The 19,133-nt window shown below is 46.1% G+C and overlaps 1 protein-coding gene and 1 non-coding gene across 2 annotated transcripts in view; both read left to right on the top strand.

Moving 5' to 3' along the window:
- cntrl (centriolin) overlaps positions 1-19,133 on the top strand; it is a 36,423-nt gene that overhangs the window by 15,765 nt on the left and 1,525 nt on the right. Inside the window, exons 18-38 of the mRNA XM_030143476.1 lie at positions 198-426; positions 509-580; positions 2,056-2,226; positions 2,523-2,651; positions 3,536-3,668; positions 4,200-4,378; positions 4,501-4,592; positions 4,956-5,085; positions 5,350-5,417; positions 5,519-5,659; positions 5,752-5,815; positions 5,905-6,015; positions 6,166-6,283; positions 6,559-6,860; positions 8,250-8,344; positions 8,536-8,651; positions 16,213-16,286; positions 16,364-16,444; positions 16,758-16,869; positions 16,945-17,180; positions 17,958-18,167. Of these exons, the coding sequence (XP_029999336.1) occupies positions 198-426; positions 509-580; positions 2,056-2,226; positions 2,523-2,651; positions 3,536-3,668; positions 4,200-4,378; positions 4,501-4,592; positions 4,956-5,085; positions 5,350-5,417; positions 5,519-5,659; positions 5,752-5,815; positions 5,905-6,015; positions 6,166-6,283; positions 6,559-6,860; positions 8,250-8,344; positions 8,536-8,651; positions 16,213-16,286; positions 16,364-16,444; positions 16,758-16,869; positions 16,945-17,180; positions 17,958-18,167 (2,863 nt within the window). The remainder of the gene's footprint in view (positions 1-197; positions 427-508; positions 581-2,055; positions 2,227-2,522; positions 2,652-3,535; positions 3,669-4,199; positions 4,379-4,500; positions 4,593-4,955; positions 5,086-5,349; positions 5,418-5,518; positions 5,660-5,751; positions 5,816-5,904; positions 6,016-6,165; positions 6,284-6,558; positions 6,861-8,249; positions 8,345-8,535; positions 8,652-16,212; positions 16,287-16,363; positions 16,445-16,757; positions 16,870-16,944; positions 17,181-17,957; positions 18,168-19,133) is intronic.
- On the top strand, positions 3,137-3,209 carry trnaa-agc (transfer RNA alanine (anticodon AGC)). Its single transcript has one exon. It is a non-coding gene; the product is annotated as a tRNA-Ala (tRNA).

Raw genomic sequence — 19,133 nt, 5'->3', positions numbered from 1 at the left:
AGACCACAACCTGATCCAGACCGCAACCTCAGCCAGACCACAACCTGAGCCAGACCACAACCTGATCCAGATCAAACCCTGATCCAGATCAAACCCTGATCCAGATCACAACCTGAGCCAGACCACAACCTGATCCAGATCAAACCCTGAGCCAGACTGATGTGTTCAGGTACTGACCTAAACCTGTTCTGGGTCAGTCCTCAGGATCTGGGTCTCTGCATGGAGACCCAGAGGACCAGGACCAGCAGGATGCAGAACAAGGACCACACCTCTCAGCTGGAAGTCGAGCTGGACCAGGACCAGAAGCTGGACCAGGACCAGGATCTGGAGCTGGCTTCAGACTGGAGGCTGAAGGAGGAGGTTCAGGGACTCAGAGACGGTCTACAACGATCCCAGACCAGAAGCAGACTCATCCAGCAGAACCTGGTCTGTATGAGTTCACATAGACCTGGTCTTGGTCCTGATTTGTGACACTGATTTTGTGAAATGTTTTGTTTCCGTGTTCCAGGAGGCGGAGCTACAGCGGGTCCACCTGAGGCTTGAGGACGTCCAGCAGGAGAGAGACACCCTACTGTCACAGGTCAGGGTCAGAGGGCACAGGGTTAGAGGGCACAGGGTCAGAGGTCACAGGGTTAGAGGTCACAGGGTCAGAGGTCACAGAGTCAGAGGGCACAGGGTCAGAGGTCACAGGGTTAGAGGGCACAGGGTCAGAGGTCACAGGGTTAGAGGTCACAGAGTCAGAGGTCACAGGGTTAGAGGGCACAGGGTCAGAGGTCACAGGGTTAGAGGTCACAGGGTCAGAGGTCACAGGGTCAGAGGGCACAGGGTCAGAGGGCACAGGGTTAGAGGTCACAGGGTCAGAGGTCACAGGGTTAGAGGTCACAGGGTCAGAGGTCACAGAGTCAGAGGGCACAGGGTTAGAGGTCACAGGGTCAGAGGGCACAGAGTCAGAGGTCACAGGGTCAGAGGTCACAGGGTCAGAGGTAACAGAGTCAGAGGTCACAGGGTTAGAGGTCACAGGGTCAGAGGTCACAGAGTCAGAGGGCACAGGGTCAGAGGTCACAGAGTCAGAGGGCACAGGGTCAGAGGGCACAGGGTCAGAGGTCACAGGGTCAGAGGTCACAGGGTTAGAGGTCACAGGGTCAGAGGTCACAGAGTCAGAGGGCACAGGGTTAGAGGTCACAGGGTTAGAGGTCACAGGGTCAGAGGTAACAGAGTCAGAGGTTACAGAGTCAGAGGGCACAGGGTCAGAGGTCACAGGGTCAGAGGTCACAGGGTTAGAGGTCACAGGGTTAGAGATCACAGGGTCAGAGGTAACAGAGTCAGAGGTCACAGGGTTAGAGGTCACAGGGTCAGAGGTCACAGAGTCAGAGGGCACAGGGTTAGAGGTCACAGGGTTAGAGGTCACAGGGTCAGAGGTCACAGGGTCAGAGGGCACAGGGTCAGAGGTCACAGGGTCAGAGGGCACAGGGTCAGAGGTCACAGGGTCAGAGGTCACAGGGTCAGAGGTCACAGGGTCAGAGGGCACAGGGTTAGAGGTCACAGGGTCAGAGGGCACAGAGTCAGAGGTCACAGGGTTAGAGGTCACAGGGTCAGAGGTAACAGAGTCAGAGGTCACAGGGTTAGAGGTCACAGGGTCAGAGGTCACAGAGTCAGAGGGCACAGGGTCAGAGGTCACAGAGTCAGAGGGCACAGGGTTAGAGGGCACAGGGTCAGAGGTCACAGGGTCAGAGGTCACAGGGTCAGAGGTAACAGTCAGAGGTCACAGGGTTAGAGGTCACAGGGTCAGAGGTCACAGAGTCAGAGGGCACAGGGTTAGAGGGCACAGGGTCAGAGGTCACAGGGTCAGAGGTCACAGGGTTAGAGGTCACAGGGTCAGAGGTCACAGAGTCAGAGGGCACAGGGTTAGAGGTCACAGGGTCAGAGGGCACAGAGTCAGAGGTCACAGGGTTAGAGGTCACAGGGTCAGAACAGTAAACCTGGTAATGGTTCCTGTGAGACTTGGACCTAAAGGCTCAAGGTTCAGGTGACACTCTGACAGTTGTGCTTTTCCAGTTTCGTTCACAGAGCGACAGCCACCAGAGGGCGATGGAGCGCATGGACAGGAAACTACGGCGGCTCAGCAGGGCCATGTGTGAGTCCGACCAGCTGATGGCGGATCAGCTGAGATCAGCTGTTGAACAGCTGACACACATGAACCACAGCGTGGATCTGATCAACACCCAGGTATGGACCCATGACCCTTGACCTCTGATCCTTAGTGTTGTGTTACTGATGACATTCAGTTCGACTCAGTTACAGTCACTTATTTGTGAAAGTTTGGAAAAGTCGTCCCCGTTCTGATAAAGTTTTCAGGCCTTTAGGAAAATGTTTATGAGAAAATGCATGAAATAAAAAATGTTGGAAAGAAAATGTCCAGACGTGAATTAAAGACATCAAAGTCTGAACAAACTAACAGGACGTTTGCGTTGGTCAAAGAACTGTTTTATCATCATTTTTCTCTGTTCATTTATTTTCATCAGAAAACAGACGATGTGGGCGGAGTCTCTGAACAAACACAGACTGTGGAGGATCTGAGAACCAGGTCCAGGACCAGTACTGGGACCAGGACCAGAGATGGAGGCCAGTGGTGCTTTGTACCTGGACTCAGTGTGAGTCTGACTGTTTGAGTTTATCTGAGACGTTCAGATAAACGAACGACCGACATCAAATATGGTCCAAATATGATTCACAACACAAACCATTAACACAGATGGAGGAAAAAACACAACCAAGACACGGCTCACATGTGGTTCTACATGTGGTTCTACATGTGGACGAGGAGACGAACCCAGCACAACACACTTTTTGACATTTTCTCGATATTCCATGTAAAGCAGAAACATGAACTGAAGCTGAAGTAAATACTAAAAACAGCACACGTGTAAAAGCAGAAGCTCTTTTATGTTTTATGAAGAATAAATGCAGCTGTTTTAAAGAGTGGTGTTAGTCTGAATCTGAATCAGTGTTAAAACATAAACAGATGGAGCCGACGGATCAGCTTCAGCCAACGTCACAACAGAAGCTTCAGAGGACGAAGCCTAAATATAGTGTAAACTGAACCGTTCAGCTTCCAAATATAAACAGGTGTACACCAGGGGAATTAGCTCAAATGGTAGAGTGCTCGCTTAGCATGTGAGAGGTAGCGGGATCGATGCCCGCATTCTCCAACAACATGTAACCCTTTTACTGCTGGAAACCGTCAACCATCAGTTTCTCATTGACTGTAGGACCATGAACAGTAGAAACAGAAGAAGGTTCATTAAACCTGTTGGCTTTAACGTGGACGTCTTCAGCTTCGGTTTCATTTGTTTTAGAAGTTAAATATGGGGCTGCAAATGAAAAGGTCAAACATTGTATACTGAAACCAAAATGGCCAACGTCCTGCTGGGGCAGAGTTCAGCTACATCAAAGCCTGAGCTGTAGATAAAGTGGTTTTGAAATGGAGGATGTGGTGGTCCAGATGCTCTGAGTTTAACGGTGGTTTCTGTTTCAGGGTCCCAGTCTGGGCTCTCAGGGAACCCAGGACTCTGGTCTAGGGCTGCAGTACCTCAGTTCTCCTGACAGGGGGCGACAGCAGCACACAACGCCTGCAGGAGGAGGAGGACCCTGGGTCAACGTGGACACAGGTACAACACCAGGCACTGACACCACCTTTACACTGGTCTGTGTTCAACCCAGGGATAGATTCACTCTGATGGATTCACTCTGTGATGGATTCACTCTGGGAGATTCACTCTGGTAGAGTCACTCTGATAGAGTCACTCTGTGATGGATTCACTCTGGTAGATTCACTCTGTGATGGATTCACTGGTAGATTCACTCTGTGATGCATTCACTCTGGTAGATTCACTCTGTGATGCATTCACTCTGGTAGATTCACTCTGGGAGATTCAGTGTGTGATGGACAGTCTTTACCTCATGACTGTGGTCCAGGATCTTCTGTCCAACCATAGTCTGACGGTTCTGAAGGAAACGTCCATACCAGAACCAGACATGGGACAGGATGTGGATCCAAGTCCAGAACCAGACCTGGGACAGGATGTGGATCCAAGTCCAAGTCCGGCTCTGAGTCACAGTGTCACCAAAATAAAAATAATCAGTAAAGACACTGAATCACAGAAAATCTGAAAAATCTGAACTGTGAACTTCATCTGCAGGATCAGAGTGGAGCGACCCTGACAGGACTCCTCCTCCCGGTCCTGGTCCTGGTCCCGGTCCTGGTTACAGTCTCTGTGGACCACAGACACCTCTGGTGTGTCCATCCTGTCTGCTTAGTGCTTCACTTCCAGCAGAGGGCGCTGCTCTTCACTGTAACATCCCTGAACACCGAGACCTGGTCAGTCTGACCCAGACCTGTTCAGACCTGCATCATCTGACCCAAAAATAACCTGTAAATGTTTAGTACGACATGTCTCTCACCTTGTTCGTCACAGCTGATACTTTTTCTTTATGCATCAGTTTGACAACAGAGATTCAGACAAACTAGATGAAGAGAAGAAGAAACTACGTCTGGAATCGAAACGACTGCGACAGACACTAAGACGCCACAGGTGGGTGGGACGTCCTGGGTCGCTGAGAAGTCCAGGGTTGGTGGGACGTCCAGGGTCGGAGGGATGTCCAGGATTGATGAGAAGTCCAGGGTCGGTGGGACATTAAGGGTCGATGGAACGTTTAGGGTTGGTGGGACGTTCAGGGTTGGAGGTACGTCCAGGACTGATGGGCTGTAAAGCGTTGGTAGGACGTTGAGTGTCGATAGGACATCCAGGGTAGATGGGACGTTCAGGGTCGGTGGGACGTTCAGGGTGTGTGGGATGTCCAGGGTCGATGGGACGTTCAGGGTCGATGGGACGTTCAGGGTGCGTGGGACATCTCAGACTGGGTTCCTTACCCGTGTCCATGTGTTTTTTCTTCAGTCGTGCGAAGCTGCTGTGCGAGGAGGTGGAATGTGTGGAGGAAACGCTGTTGAAGAGACGAGCTGAGCTTCGTGAGGCCGACCGACTCCTTCTGGAGGCTCGGAGCCGGATCCAGACCAGCAGGGACCAGGTCACCAGAGTTTTATTTACATGAACTGAGTGGCTTGAGTTGAGTTTGAGTATCCGTTCAGATGTTATGAAGAGCACCCTGAAGCTGAACTGAACAGTCCTTTGTCCTTAGTTTCATAAATATGTTTGATGCTGTCGGTTCTGAAACAGAACCGTGGTTGAGGTTCAGTTCTGTTTGTTCTGCTGTTTTTTAACCAACGTTCTGAACTCAGTGGTTTCTTGTAAATGAACATCTACCTCCATGTAATGGTGGGTTCTGGTTCAGGTGGAGCTGATGGAGCTCAGAGCTGAAGATCACACCACCGCTGTGACAGAAAGCCAACAGCATCTGAGGTAAACACTGGAACCTGTGACCTCTGACCTGTCACCTCTGACCTGTCACCTCTGACCCCGCTGACAGTGTGTGTATGTGTGTGTGTGTGTGTGTTGTGTAGAGAGCTGCAGGAGGAGGAGGAGGAGCTGAGGACAAGGAGGCGAACGGAGGAGCAGAGGCTGAAGGAGGTGGAGGAGGAGCTGAAGATCAGAGAGGAGGAGAAACAACGGCTGGACAAAGACTCAGAGGAGGTCCGACAGCGGTACGACGACGACACCACACAGGACTGATTTTTTGTTTACTTGCATGTCTGTGTTTGTTTGTTTGTTTGTTTATTTGTGTTTGTATTTTCAGGCTGTCCCTGGTGTCCTCTCAGTGTCTGGAAGCTCAGCGGCATCTGGACTCAGTGGGCGTTCAGGTAAACTCACCCGTTCAGGTAAACTCACCCGTTCATCTCAGATCCACCAGGACTAGAGCCGGCATGAAGAACCCATGTGGTCTGTGTAGGTTCAGCAGGAGGAGCAGAGTCTGATCCGGATCAGAGACGAGACCACATCCGCCCTGAGGACGGGGGACGAGCTCCGAAACCAGGAGAGACGACTCCATGCCAGAGTCCAGGTGAGATGTCCACTGCACCTGGGTCTGCAGATCCAGACCTCCTGTTAGGGCTGAAGACCAGGAGGTCCGAGGTAGAGACACGAGCAGAAACCGTCCTCATGGGCAGAATCCGTCCTCATGGGTGTCCTGTGTCCGTCTGTCCATGTGTAGGAACTGTCTGAACAGCAGGAGGCGCTGGCAGTCCAGACCAGGTCCACGGTCTCAGCTCTGACCCAGGACCGGCAGAGACTCGCCTCCCTGCAGACGGAGATCAGCTCACACCAAGCAGGTATCGTCAGGATGGTAACAGGGGCAGAGTTAGCACCAGCTGACCAATCACAAACAAGGGCGGGTGATGAGGTGTAATGAGCCTTAAAGTGAAGATTAAAGATAAAAGACCAGTTACAGTCAGATCCTACAGGGTCCAGATGTTCTGCAGAAGCTGATGGTCTGTCCATAGTGTCTTCATCTGATGCGTAGATGATCCACAGACCGTGGACTCAACTTTTATTTGACTCAAAGTGATGATTTTCTGTGTAACGGCTCTGTCGTGTTTTTGATCAGAGCTGAAACAAGTTCTTCAGGAGCTGCTTTCAGAGCAACAGACACTGGAAGATCTGAAAACCAAACGCAACCGGAACCTCCAGAGACTCCACAGGAAGAAGGATGAACTGGAGACAACGAAGGACGAACTGGAGACGACGAAGGACGAACTGGAGACGACGAAGGACAAACTGGACAAAATGGATGAGGAGGTGGACAGGAAGAAGGAGGAGCTGGTTGCTCTGCAACAGGAAGTTGAGTCCCACAGGGAGAAGGTTGAGTCATGTCTCAAAGAGACAGAACAACAGCGAATAGATTTGCAGGTAAGTGAAGAAGACTCACAAAACACTGAAGAATCGTCCTCTTATTGTGGCTCAAAATGTCCGTCAGTAATTTTAACCATTTACATATTGTCCTGTTTAAACATGTGATTCTTGTGGTGATGGGTTGTTTAATTGTTTCATGAGTGTACTGACCCTTTGCACGTTACGTCACACTCTGTTTGCACCACAAACGTGCGCCATGACGGATGGCGGAAGTGTCAGACTGCACACTGGACGGCAAACCGGCTAATATAGAATTTGATCTGATCGTTGTCGTTTTTGTTTGTTTTTTAACCTGCTTTACATGTCAAGTGGTCGCACACAACAGTTCCATCCATGGTTTCAGCTGGTTCCAGACAGAGCCTGGATCTGATGGACCTGATATTACAGACAGAACAGGCTCTGTTTGTGTCCATAGCACATTAGCTCCACCAAATGCAAGCTAGGTGGTAGACTGGGTTAACTCCTATGATCCACTGTGTTCCAGTGTGTGTCATCAGTCCCTTCAGTATCAGCTCTGTTGTTGGAGTGTCTGCCTTTGGACCAGCTCCACTCTGTTCTATGTCCTCCTGTTCTTATCCTGATGCTGTTCCATCTGTTCTAGTGGTGGAACTGTTCATATGACTGTGTAGACAGTACAAAGACAGACACTTCAACAGCAGAGCTCATACTGTAGGATACTGAGGACACACACTAACAGTATTACACAGTGTTGGTTCACTAGAGCTGCTTTTGGTTCCAGTCTGTTTGAGTTTGGATGGCATGATGAGGAAATGTATTAAAAACATACACAGCTAGCTAGCTAATGTTAGCTGTATCTGTCCTTTAGCATAATGAGATCCATTCCTCTGCCGTGAATGCAGTACAGCGACTGTGTAATCAAACCTGAGACTAAGAACTGGGATCATCCAGACTGTAGTCTGCTTTTAGATCACACCTGTGTACGGGGACACTGCATTTAGAACAGAATGGAACAGATCGTGTGACTTAAACTCCAGTAGACTGGAGGACTTTGCTAGATCCGTAGACACATCAGGAGGCAGAAGGTATGGGTCAGTAGCTAGCCCTGGTATCGGTAGCTTCTCCAAATAGCATTCTTTGTGCCGTCCAGTAAGGTGAGTCACTTTGCAGGATAAGTCCAGAACTTTATTTTCACTGCAGTAGACATAATCTGCCACTCATTCATTTGTTTGCTGTGTTGCTTTTGCCGTTCACCATGGCGCTGCACTCCTAGTCACGTGATAACTGTGACGTCGGTGCAAAGGCTCAATAGGGTGAGGGGTGTTGGGACGTCCTGTGTGTGCGTGTGCGTGTGTGTGTGTGTGTGTGTGGGGGGGGGGGGGGGGGGGGTGTCCAAACCCTGACCCTGAGGAGGTGTTGTTTGTTCAGGACTTACAGGAGGAGCTGAGCAGGAGCAGTGAGGAGAGGAGGTGCCTACAGGAGCAGTGCAAACACCTGGAGGCCAGGAGGAGACACGCCCACAGGTACGGAGACACGCCCACAGTTACAGAGCCCTGCCGGTGGAACGTCCACCAGGGGGCGACTTCTCCACGTCACAGTTCCATCGGTTCTGGTGAAATATAAACAGATGTTAAAGACCGAATGTGAGCGCCTTAAACCTGTGACACCATGACGACCAACGTCTGCTGTAGAGGTGAATGTGTTTGTGTGTCAGATGTCTGTCAGCTGTGGAGGCGGAGCTAACTGCAGAGCGGGAGGAGCACAGCCGTACACAACTGCTCAAACAAGAAGTGATGAAAGAAACAGCAGCCAATCAGCAGCAGCTTAATGGTACGACACAGCACGGAACAAAACACGATCACTTATGACAACATGTTCAAAGTGTTTTAGGTTACTGACCACGCCTCCCTGACCTGGTTCAGATTGTGTGAACAGACTTTTTGGTTGGTTCTCAACGCCCCCTGGTGGTGGACTAGTACAACTGTAGTATGTGCTCTGAAAATGGTCCATTTGGATGTACTGGTAAATATGGTTCCAAAATGTATTATATCATTTTTTTGAACTTTATTTTTCTTATTTTACTACAAACATGGCTAAACATACGTGACACAAACAGCAGGATCAGGGAGTCACAACTTCCACAGGAAATAAATAAATGCATAAATAAATAAATACATAAGGGGGACAGGTAGTATTGGCCTTATAGTAGCTAAATACCAGTCAAATGAAGGTTCAGTGTATGTTTACATCAGTGGTGAAAGGGTTCAGATCTACTTACCCTGTCCACATGGGTCTGGGTCTTCCTACCAAATCCTCTGAGTCTGTCCCAGATTCAGTCCTGGTGTCTTTTTCTGTTGTTCCGTTGTTCAGTCCCACATTTTACCGAAGCATAAACTGTAGAGTGTCCTCTGGTCTGTGCTGTGTCCTTCTGAGGGACATGTCCGTCCACAGCAGAGCCCCGACGGATTCAGTCCTCTGGTAGGTGACCGAATTTTTTTATTTTTTTTATTTAACCTTTATTTAACCAGGAAAAGGATCCCATTGAGATTAAGAACCTCTTTTTCAAGGGAGTCCTGGCCAAGAGACAGCATGAAACACAACACATAGTTACAACATACAATTACCTCATACAGTTACAACAAACAATAATTTACAGGACAAGTCAACCTATGAAAAGCACCTGCAAGTCATTGAGTTGTTCTCCAGCACTTTGAGTTTGGATTTAAAAGCATTCAGGGAGATCAGTTCAGACAGTTTCCAGTCTTTTAGCAACATATTCCATGAGGACGGAGCAGAGTACACTAATGCCCTTTTTCCCAGCTCTGTACGGGCAAATGGCACAAAGAGGAATAAATGCAAATTCGATCACAGACAGTAAGAATCAACACTTCTTCTTGTAATTAAACTACAGATATAGGAAGGCAGTAGTCCAAGTATGGCCTTATAAATGAAGGTATACCAGTATCCCAGCCTCCTAGTGGACAGGACAGGCCAGCCCACTCTGGAATACAAGTCACAATGATGTGTCCTGGTTTTAGAATTTGTAATAAACCTCAGAGAAGCAGGATAGACAGTGTCAATCATTTGAAGATACTTAGACGATGCGTTCATATAAAGTACATCTGCATAATCTAACACTGATAAAAAAAAAGTGGCAGTGACAAGGTGCTTTTTTACATCAAAAGAAAAACACAACTTGTTTCAAAAGTAAAAGCCCAGTTTAAGCTTTAACTTCTTCAGCAGATTTTCAATGTGAGGCCTGAAAGTGAGGGAGTCATCAATCAGGACACCAAGATACTTCTACACATGAACTATCTCTATGACATTTTCCTCTAAAGTACACACTACTGGGAAAGTTTTAGGCCACTTCTTAGAGTTTGAGAATAGCATCATCTTAGTCTTTTCAGTATTGAGGATAAGTTTCAACTGAAGAAGTGAGTGCTGGACAGTATCAACAGCTTTCTGCAAGTGTTCTATGGGTTGAGCAAGAGTTGATCCACAGCAGTAAATAATTGTGTCATCAGCATAAAAATGCATATCAGCATTAGACACATTGTGCCCCAAGTCATTTATATAAATAATAAAAAGGAGGGGTCCTAGTATAGAACCCTGTGGCACCCCCTTGTGGACAGTGACATATTCTGAACACAGTCCATCATATTTAATGCATTGAGTCCTGTCACTGAGGTCATTTATGAACCAAACAACTGCAGGTCCTGACAGTCCTGAACACAGAAGTTTACTCTTTAAAACTGCAGGATCGATGGTGTCAAATGCTTTTGACAGGTCAATAAAGAGTGAAGCACAACATAGTTTTTTATCCAGTGCAACAGTCATGTTATTTCCAACCTTCATAGCTGCTGTGATGGTGCTGTGCTTCTGTCTAAAGCCTGACTGACATTTAGACAGGATGACATTGGAGCGCAAAAAGTCTTTGAACTGATCACACACTAAAGACTCAAGAATTTTGGCCAAGACGCATAAATCTGAAATTGGTCTATAGTTTGTTAGGACTGCAGGGTCCCCTCCCTTTAATAGAGGGAGAACAAACGCTGATTTCCAGGTTGAAGGAACGTCTTTGTTTTCAGTTGAAAGATTAAAAAGAGTTGTAAGAGGCTCTGCCACAAAGTCAGCCGCCATTTTCAAACAGTAAGGCTCTATCGGATCTGGTCCAGGGGGTTTTCTGTCATCTAAAGTTTTGAGGGCTTGATGAACTTCCTGGACAGTAAAAGGGACAAAATTAAAAGGGTCTCCTACGAACTTTGGGGGATTTGAGCAACAATTCACTGAGACCCTTTTTGATGTTTCAAATAAAAAACTAGATGATCTAAAATGTTTGTTAAAACAATTTAAAACTGCAGTTCTATCATAGACTGGGACAGAATTTTCTAAAACAAATGTAGGGAGAGACTGAGAACTTTTATGTACACTCAGAGACTTAATCACTTTCCAGAATTTTTTTGGATTATTAATATTCTCAGTGGTGACAGATAAATAATATTCTGATTTGGCCTTCTTAATAAAAGAAGTGGATTTGTTTCTTAGCTGTCGGAAAACTGACCAGTCAGAGTCAGTTTTTCTTGCCGTGGCCCATGCTACATTTCACTCATGGATGATATCTGCTAATTCTAGAGAAAACCAAGGGTTGTCCCGCCCCTTCACCCTGTATTTCCTTAAGGGAGCATGTTTGTTTACAATTTGCATGAAACTTTCCCTAAAGAATGTCCACGCTAGCTCTACATCTGGCACTAGATCAATGTTACTCCAATCAACTACAGACAGGTCATGATGAAAAGCTTGTTCATTAAAAAGTCTAAGATTTCACTTACAAATAATACGTGGTTTACTTTTGGGGATCTTAGTGCTTCTACAAGCAGCAATAACACAGTGATCACTCAAGTCATTGCAGAAGACACCCATAGATGAGAATTTATGAGGCACGTTTGTGAAGATTAAGTCGATCAAAGAAGACTTATCAGGACTTTTAAGATTTGGTCTAGTGGGTAGGTTGATCAACTGGGTGAGATTAATGGAGTCACAAAAAGATTTAAATTGATCAGAAACTGTATTTAGCCAGTCCCAATTCAAATCTCGAGCCATAAACAGTTCATTGTAATTGAATCTAGACAAAAGCTGCTTTAAGGACTGTAATGCCTCCTTGGAGGCTGATGGGGGCCTGGAACACCCAACTACAGTTATTGAGAGGCAATTTGCAATTTCCACATTTAAAGCCAGCAATTTCATTTGTTTACAGATATATTCAGAAAGAACAATTGAAGCATCAAATCTTGATTTAACATAAATAGCTACACTGACACCTTTCCTGGGCCTGTCAGTGCGATAAACATTGTATCCAGCTATGTTAGTGTCTTCATTCATAACAGATTTAGTCAACCAAGTTTCAGAAATTATGACAATATCTGCATCTGTTGATTTGACCCAAATCCTGACCATATCCATCTTGGATAACAAACTGCGCACATTAAGATGAATAAATTTGAGACCTGACATTGATTTAAAGTCAGAGGGAGTGTGGGTACACTGCAGCCCAGGGCCAGGGTTTGGCTGCACAGTGCCTGATAAAAGGAAGAGGAAGAGAATAAACTATCTGTGTTTCAGGTTACATTTTGAGTCTGCCCTCTGAAGTGTTGAGGTGGAGCACAGCCTTTCATTGAGGGACAAATTAAGTTTATATAAAGCAAGAAAACTTTGAAGTCTAGGTAGATCCCTGGGCAGGGCAGATAAGCATGAGACCTGAACCAACTGAGCAGGTGATCACTGACGGAGCACAGCAGCAAGAGAAGCAGCAGAGCCTCTGGTGCAGATGTCCCACATCCTGAACTGATAGTTGGAAGTACCTCCCCATCAGCTATTACTTGTTCCCATGTTCCAAACAACCAGTAGACATAAAAAAGTTATGAGCAATGCCATTGTTCACAGCTTCCAACATTCAACAGCAATGATAGAAATGGATATTAATAAACAGAGCAGACCTCAGGGTGGAAAGTACAGCTGTAGCCCAGGCTCAGGCCAGGTAGCCCAGGCTCCAGAGAGATGTAGCAGGCTCAGGCTGGAAGGCCCAGCTCAAAGCAGATAAAGTTAGTCCAAAACCAGATAGAAAGTCCACAGTCCTCAAAAGTTTGTGCAGTATTTCAGGAAAAAAATATAATTTGCAACTTCTGAAACCATGTAAAATGCAATAAAATCCATTAAAATAGATTAAACACAGACAGACACTGAACAAACAAAAGACATGCTGCCATCTTGGATTCAACCTGAACTGTCAGTGTCCTCCACCTGGTCCAGGTCCAGGTCCAGGTGCCGGGCCCATCCCTGTGTCTGTAGCTTCAGGCTGATGTCTGATGGAAGTCCTCTTTTTCTCTTTTTTTTTGTCTCTTCATGTCCTTCTCTTTTTTTCTTTTTTTTGTCTCATGTCCTCTTTTTTTGTTTTTTCTCTCTCTTCATGTCCTCCTGTAGACTCTTGTCCTTCACTCATGATGTCATTTGTCTTGTACTATTGTCCTCAGTGTCGTCAGCTGTATCGTCCTCCTTCACGGCCGCCATTTTGTCTCGTGTCTCTGTCTGATCCGTGTTCTTTGTCCGTGTCTTGCTCCGTCTTTTTCCTCAGTCTTGTCTTCTTACCCTTTGCAGACGTGTCCTCAAACATGTCTGCGTTGGTTCCTTTCTAGTTGAGTTTAGTTTCTTAGATTAAGGGCAGGTTTTTCTGGACCAGTACCGGAGCTGGTCCTGCTGCCACACCTGCTCTGTTCCACCAGAAGTCACTTAAAACCATTCAAAGGGTCTAAGTCAGTGATTGAACAGGTTTTCCAGATGTAGAAGAGTTTTGATGTACATTTGAGTTTGTTTAGATATTTGTGTGAGAACTAGAGCAGACCATGGTTTAATAATGAGACCAAATCTGAGATAAAACAGACTGTAAATTATTCTGACTAATGTGGTTTAATTAAAACTCTGTTTGCCCGTTGGACTAGCTACTTTTGTAGCTAGTCCAACCCCCGGGGCTGGTACTGACCTGGTCTGTGTGCTGTTGATCCTTCAGTCCTCAGTGGAAATTCAGAAATTCTTAAGTGGAAATTGACGAACACAAAGTTTGTTTGTTTCGCAAGTTTGGTTTTTCAGTTTGTTAGTTTTTTAGAGTTTGGTTTTTCAGTTTGTTGTTTAGTTTTAGTTTGGACACACACACACACACAGACTCTGGCCTGAGGACGCCTTCTCCGGGACTCAAATCCTGGTCTCCTGGTGGAAAGGCCACATCTTTAACCACTGGACCATCTTCAGTCCTGATGGACTCAGAGACCAGGACTCAGAGACCTGGACTCACAGACCAGGACTCGGTCCAACGTCCACAGAGACAAACAGACTCAAACAGGACATGAACATGTGGTAGTTTGTGTCAGAGACTCAAACACTGATGAAAACCCACAGAAAGACCTGACATGGACCAACCTGACACCCAGGGCTGTAGTGGACCCGTTTCAGCCCAGGAGTTTCCTGTCCAAACTGACCCACTTCCTCCATGGAGGAGGAATTTGAATAAATTAAACAGCAGATAACAATGCCTTTTATTGGGTATAAGTACAGGTGTATGTTAGAAAGTTAACAGAGAGGTGTTCTACTGTTAGGTAGTGGTGGATCCAGAAAAAATGAAAGGGATATCTATCTATCGATCTATCGATCTATCTATATATATATATATATGTATGTATATGTGTGTGTGTGTGTGTGTGAGATATCCTTATATTTACATATATATGTGATATCATTCCTGCTCAGTAGGACTCCTTGCTCTGTTTACAGAACATACAGTGCATTATGGTTGTATTTCACACACAACAAACACTTGAATCTAAGTGAACCCTGAAGGTTAAACATAAACGTCACAGCCCAAAAAAGTACCAAGACAATCAGATACAACATAGGTCTACTGTAGGCTCATGGGGATATAGCTCCACAGGTTACACTTTGGATTTCAATGTAGAAGATCAGGGTTTGGTTCATGGTCAGAGTGGCCTTTTTTTTTTTTTTTTTTCTGCAGAGCAGATTTTCAAACGGGGTGTGTGTGGCACCAGTAGGTAAATCCACCAGGATTTACCACTAAACTCTTCAGTATCTTCCCTTTTCTTGACCCAGTCCTTTTGGCTCCACCTGGACTGGACTCCTCCTCCATCTCCACCCACTGACACTTGGCCCTATCCTGATGGATATTTAATTAGACCACTCCAGAAAAGACCACTGGTGAGCCGAACCAACATAAGCATTTAGGAGGGAAGAATTCCCTCTGATGGTCAAACCCATCGACTCTACTGTGATGGAGGGGCTGTTCTGTCAGATGAACAGAGGACAAATGGAAGAAGAAGAAGGAGAAGTGACACAGAAGTGTCCACATTATTTTTATTATTTTTATACCGGCCCAAAGTCCAGACTGACATGTGCCACAACATCAGGAATCCTCCCCAAACTCCCAATGAGCCACTCCACCTTTACTGACACCACAGAAGAAGGAGGCAGTAGTGATGAGTGGAGGACTAGACCGGTCCTCTGGCGGAGGACTCGATCCAGTCCTCTAGTGGATCAGATGGATGTGGACCTGCTCAGGAGGTCAAAGGTCACAGGGTCACATCCACACTGGACCAATTTTTCTTCTCAGACTTTTTTCATGTAGTTTCAGCTGATTCAGAATCCAACAGGTTGACCCAGTTCAGGTTCAGGTCTGGACTCCTTTACAGTCTCACCACCATTTCCTGTCACATGACTCTGATCTGCTCAGTTGGTCTGAACGTCGCTCAGTCAGACCTGGACAGGTGACTCAGACCATGGTCTCCTTGTAGTTCAGTGGGTTCAGGATCAGGTCTAGAACTCAAGAGGATGAGGGTTCAATTCACCACACCTGTGATGCCCTCTGACGGTCCAGTCCAAATGACTGTTTTTGGAGCACATAGTGTTACTGCTCGACCACTGGTGACCGTTAAAATAAAACTTCAGTAAATATGTTGAGGCTGAAACAAAGGCTCCAGAGTTCTTTGAGGTCATGAAAGAACATATTTCAGGTGGATGCCGGCGCCTCCTGGTGGTGGAGTACGACTATAGTCTGTGGTTCATAAACATGTTCTATTGACATGATCATATTTATATTCATAGTTTCATTTTTCATTAACTGCTGTTGATCCTGTAGGTGTGTGTAATGTCCGTTAGTATCTGTTACAGGGACTAACGTCACTGTCACTGGTGACCAACACAACAACACACATGAACACACCACCACACACTAACACCCCCCCCACACACATACATACACACACACACACACTTGTATTCCTGTGGGAATCAGCTGACTGGTGTAAAACTCAACTGTGACCTGATTTTTGTTCAGAAAACTCTGAGCTTCTGTCCCTGCTGAGTTCGAAGGTGGAAGAGAGGAAGACACAACTACACAATCTGGAGCAGGTAAACACAGCTACACAACAACTACACACAGAACACATCCTGTGATTGACCTCTGACGGTGCATTCATGGTCTGTAGGAGGTTGGAGTGTTAAGTCAGCAGCAGCAGAAGAAGAAAGAACAACTGACAGAGTTGGACAGAGAGATCCAACACAAACAGGTACAACATACACACACACAAACACAGACACGCACACACAAACACTGACACACACTGACTCCATCATGTACACTAAATCAGACTGTGTTCACATCATTATTCAAAGAATCACTACATGTGGAAGGTTCAGGAATGAAGGTTCTGTTTAACAAACGAATCAACAACAGTAAAGAAAACTGTCAAATGCAGTGTTATTCCCATAATGCAAAGGGAGGAATCACCATAGCAACCACCAGTGTGACCTGTGAAAAACCCAACATTATAAGACTGAACGCACAGAACATATTCAGATTTACTGTTGAATCTGCCTCAGATGGTGTGTGTTGGCCTGGAGGACAGGGGGCGTGGTCTGGAGGACAGGGGGCGTGGTCTGGAGGACAGGGGGCGTCGGCTGGACCAACAGCAGCTGCACCTCCAACAGCTGAGTCAGTCAAGTCCACGGTCACAGTGAGTCCAGACACGAAAGCAACAAGTTAACGTTCAACTCCTCTGACGGACAGGGAGGGAGCTGCAGCGCAAGGAGGAGGGGCTACAGCAGAAGGAGGAGGGGCTACAGCACAAAGAGGAGGGGCTGCAGCGCAAAGAGGAGGAGCTACAGCAGAAGGAGGAGGGGCTGCAGCACAAAGAGGAGGGGCTCAGGCAGAGTGAGGCAGGACTGCAAAGGAAACAAGAGTCACAACGAGTGAAAGAGGAGGAGCTACAGAGGATATGGGAGGAGCTACACAAGAAAGATGAGGTGGGAGGTTCAACAGAGAAACTGAAAACGGACATGAAAACAAAAATGATGAAAAAGACAAAGAACGACTTTAGAATAAACACATGAACCCGTCCTTAATCAGCAGAATTCAATGTAAACAAGGAAAGCACTTGGAGAGTGCAGACCTGTGCCAGGACAGATCTGCCTGCTGTGTGTGTGTGTGTGTGTGTGTGTGTGTGTGTGTGTTTGTTAGCAAGATAACTCAAAAAATTATGGACAGATTTTCAGGAAATTTTCAGGAAATGTTGATATTGGCACAAGTAAGAAATGATTAAATTTTGGTGTTGGGGTGGGGGGGCCGGGGGGGCAAGTGTCTAGGCAGGATTCTGATTTAGAGGCATTCAGATGGTAGCTTCACACCATTGGCTCCTCAGCCAAGCACATACACCAAATGTCTGAACCTGCGGTTCCTCTCGTACTGAGCAGGATTACTATGCAAGCCCCCCTCCCATCCCCACCAAAATGTAATCATTTCTTCCTTGTGCCAGTATCAACATTTCCTGAAAATTTCATGAAAATCCGTCCATAAATTTTTGAGTTATCTTGCTAACAAACAAACAAACAAACAAATAAACAAACATGCACGCACACAAAGCAAAGCGATCACAATTCCTCCTGGTGGAGGTAATAATCTAAACCTGGTTGTAAATGGAGGGATCATCAGTTTACGAAACGTCTCCAACATGGTGGACGCTTTGACTGCAGCGTGTTGACGTGTCCAATACGTGTCCTCCTCCATCTCATGTCCCACTGCAGGACGTGGAAGACGGGGCCGAGTCCCAGGGCCAGACCTTCTACCTGTCCACAGCTGGGCCCGGGTCAGCGTTCGGTTCTGAGGGGAGTCCAGAATCCGACCGGGAGGCGTCGACATGTGGATCCCAGGAGCCGAGGTGGGCGGAGCTCCAGGAGCCGAGGTGGGCGGAGCTCCAGGCAGAGAACCTGAGGCGGGAGGAGGATCGGCTGAAGGTGAGCGCACAAGTCCCACCTCAGTTGAACCCTTTCATGCACAGTGGTCACTCCAGTGGTCACTCCAGTGGTCACTCCAGTGGACAGTTCTTCTGCAGCTGTTCTCTTGTATATTCATGGGTTTGGCTGTTTCAGTTCCATATCAGACGACACAGTGGACACTAATGCAGCGTCTCAGACTGTGCATTTCATACCGTTACTGTAACTTTGCTGTTCTTAATAAACCTGATCTGCACTAACATGTTTCAGAGTAAATCAAATGCCAATTTGTATTAGACTGTAATTAATAGGGTTTTTTTTCATATTATCTCCATGAAGTCAATAATAACTAGTATTAACCCTCTGGTATCCAGGTGTGCTTTTTACACACACTTTGCACTTTGTGTTAAAAAACTTCATATTTTTCACAATTTAAATAAGGTTAGAATTCAAAAGTTGTTCATTTGTGCATGATCTTTAAAATTCTGTCCACCAACTAAAATGTGCACATTGTAAACAAAAGAAAATGACCAGACTAGCGTCTGTCTGCCAAGTGTGCCTAAAATGCACTGTTTCTAACATTAGAACCACTGTTTTGGATCCAAAGCCTTTAAGGCATAAATCCTGCTTTTACTGAGATCTGGGCTTCATTTGAGAGGGGAGGGGCTAAATTAATTTATTAACGTTATTAATGTTGCTGTTAATCATTGACATATGCCAGGCTGCAAAAATCAAATAATGTGATCCAATTTGTATGTAGTATTTTGAAAAAAAAAAACCAAAACATATTTTGTGTTTTTTGCATCAAAAAATGTGGTGACATCATGATGAAAAGAGATCATTTAAAGGGTTAAAAAAATGTAAAATGAATGATTATTTAATATGTATGATTAGGGCTGACCTTGATTTACAAAAATAAAATCAAATTAGAGCAGAAAAATAAATCAATATATAACATTTAATAGTCTGATTTATAGGTGTGCATTT

Source organism: Sphaeramia orbicularis, chromosome 9 (genome assembly GCF_902148855.1).
Source record: "Sphaeramia orbicularis chromosome 9, fSphaOr1.1, whole genome shotgun sequence".
Taxonomy (NCBI): domain Eukaryota; kingdom Metazoa; phylum Chordata; class Actinopteri; order Kurtiformes; family Apogonidae; genus Sphaeramia; species Sphaeramia orbicularis.
The sequence above is the reverse complement of the archived record's forward strand: the minus strand, read 5'-3'. Positions and strand labels throughout refer to the sequence as shown.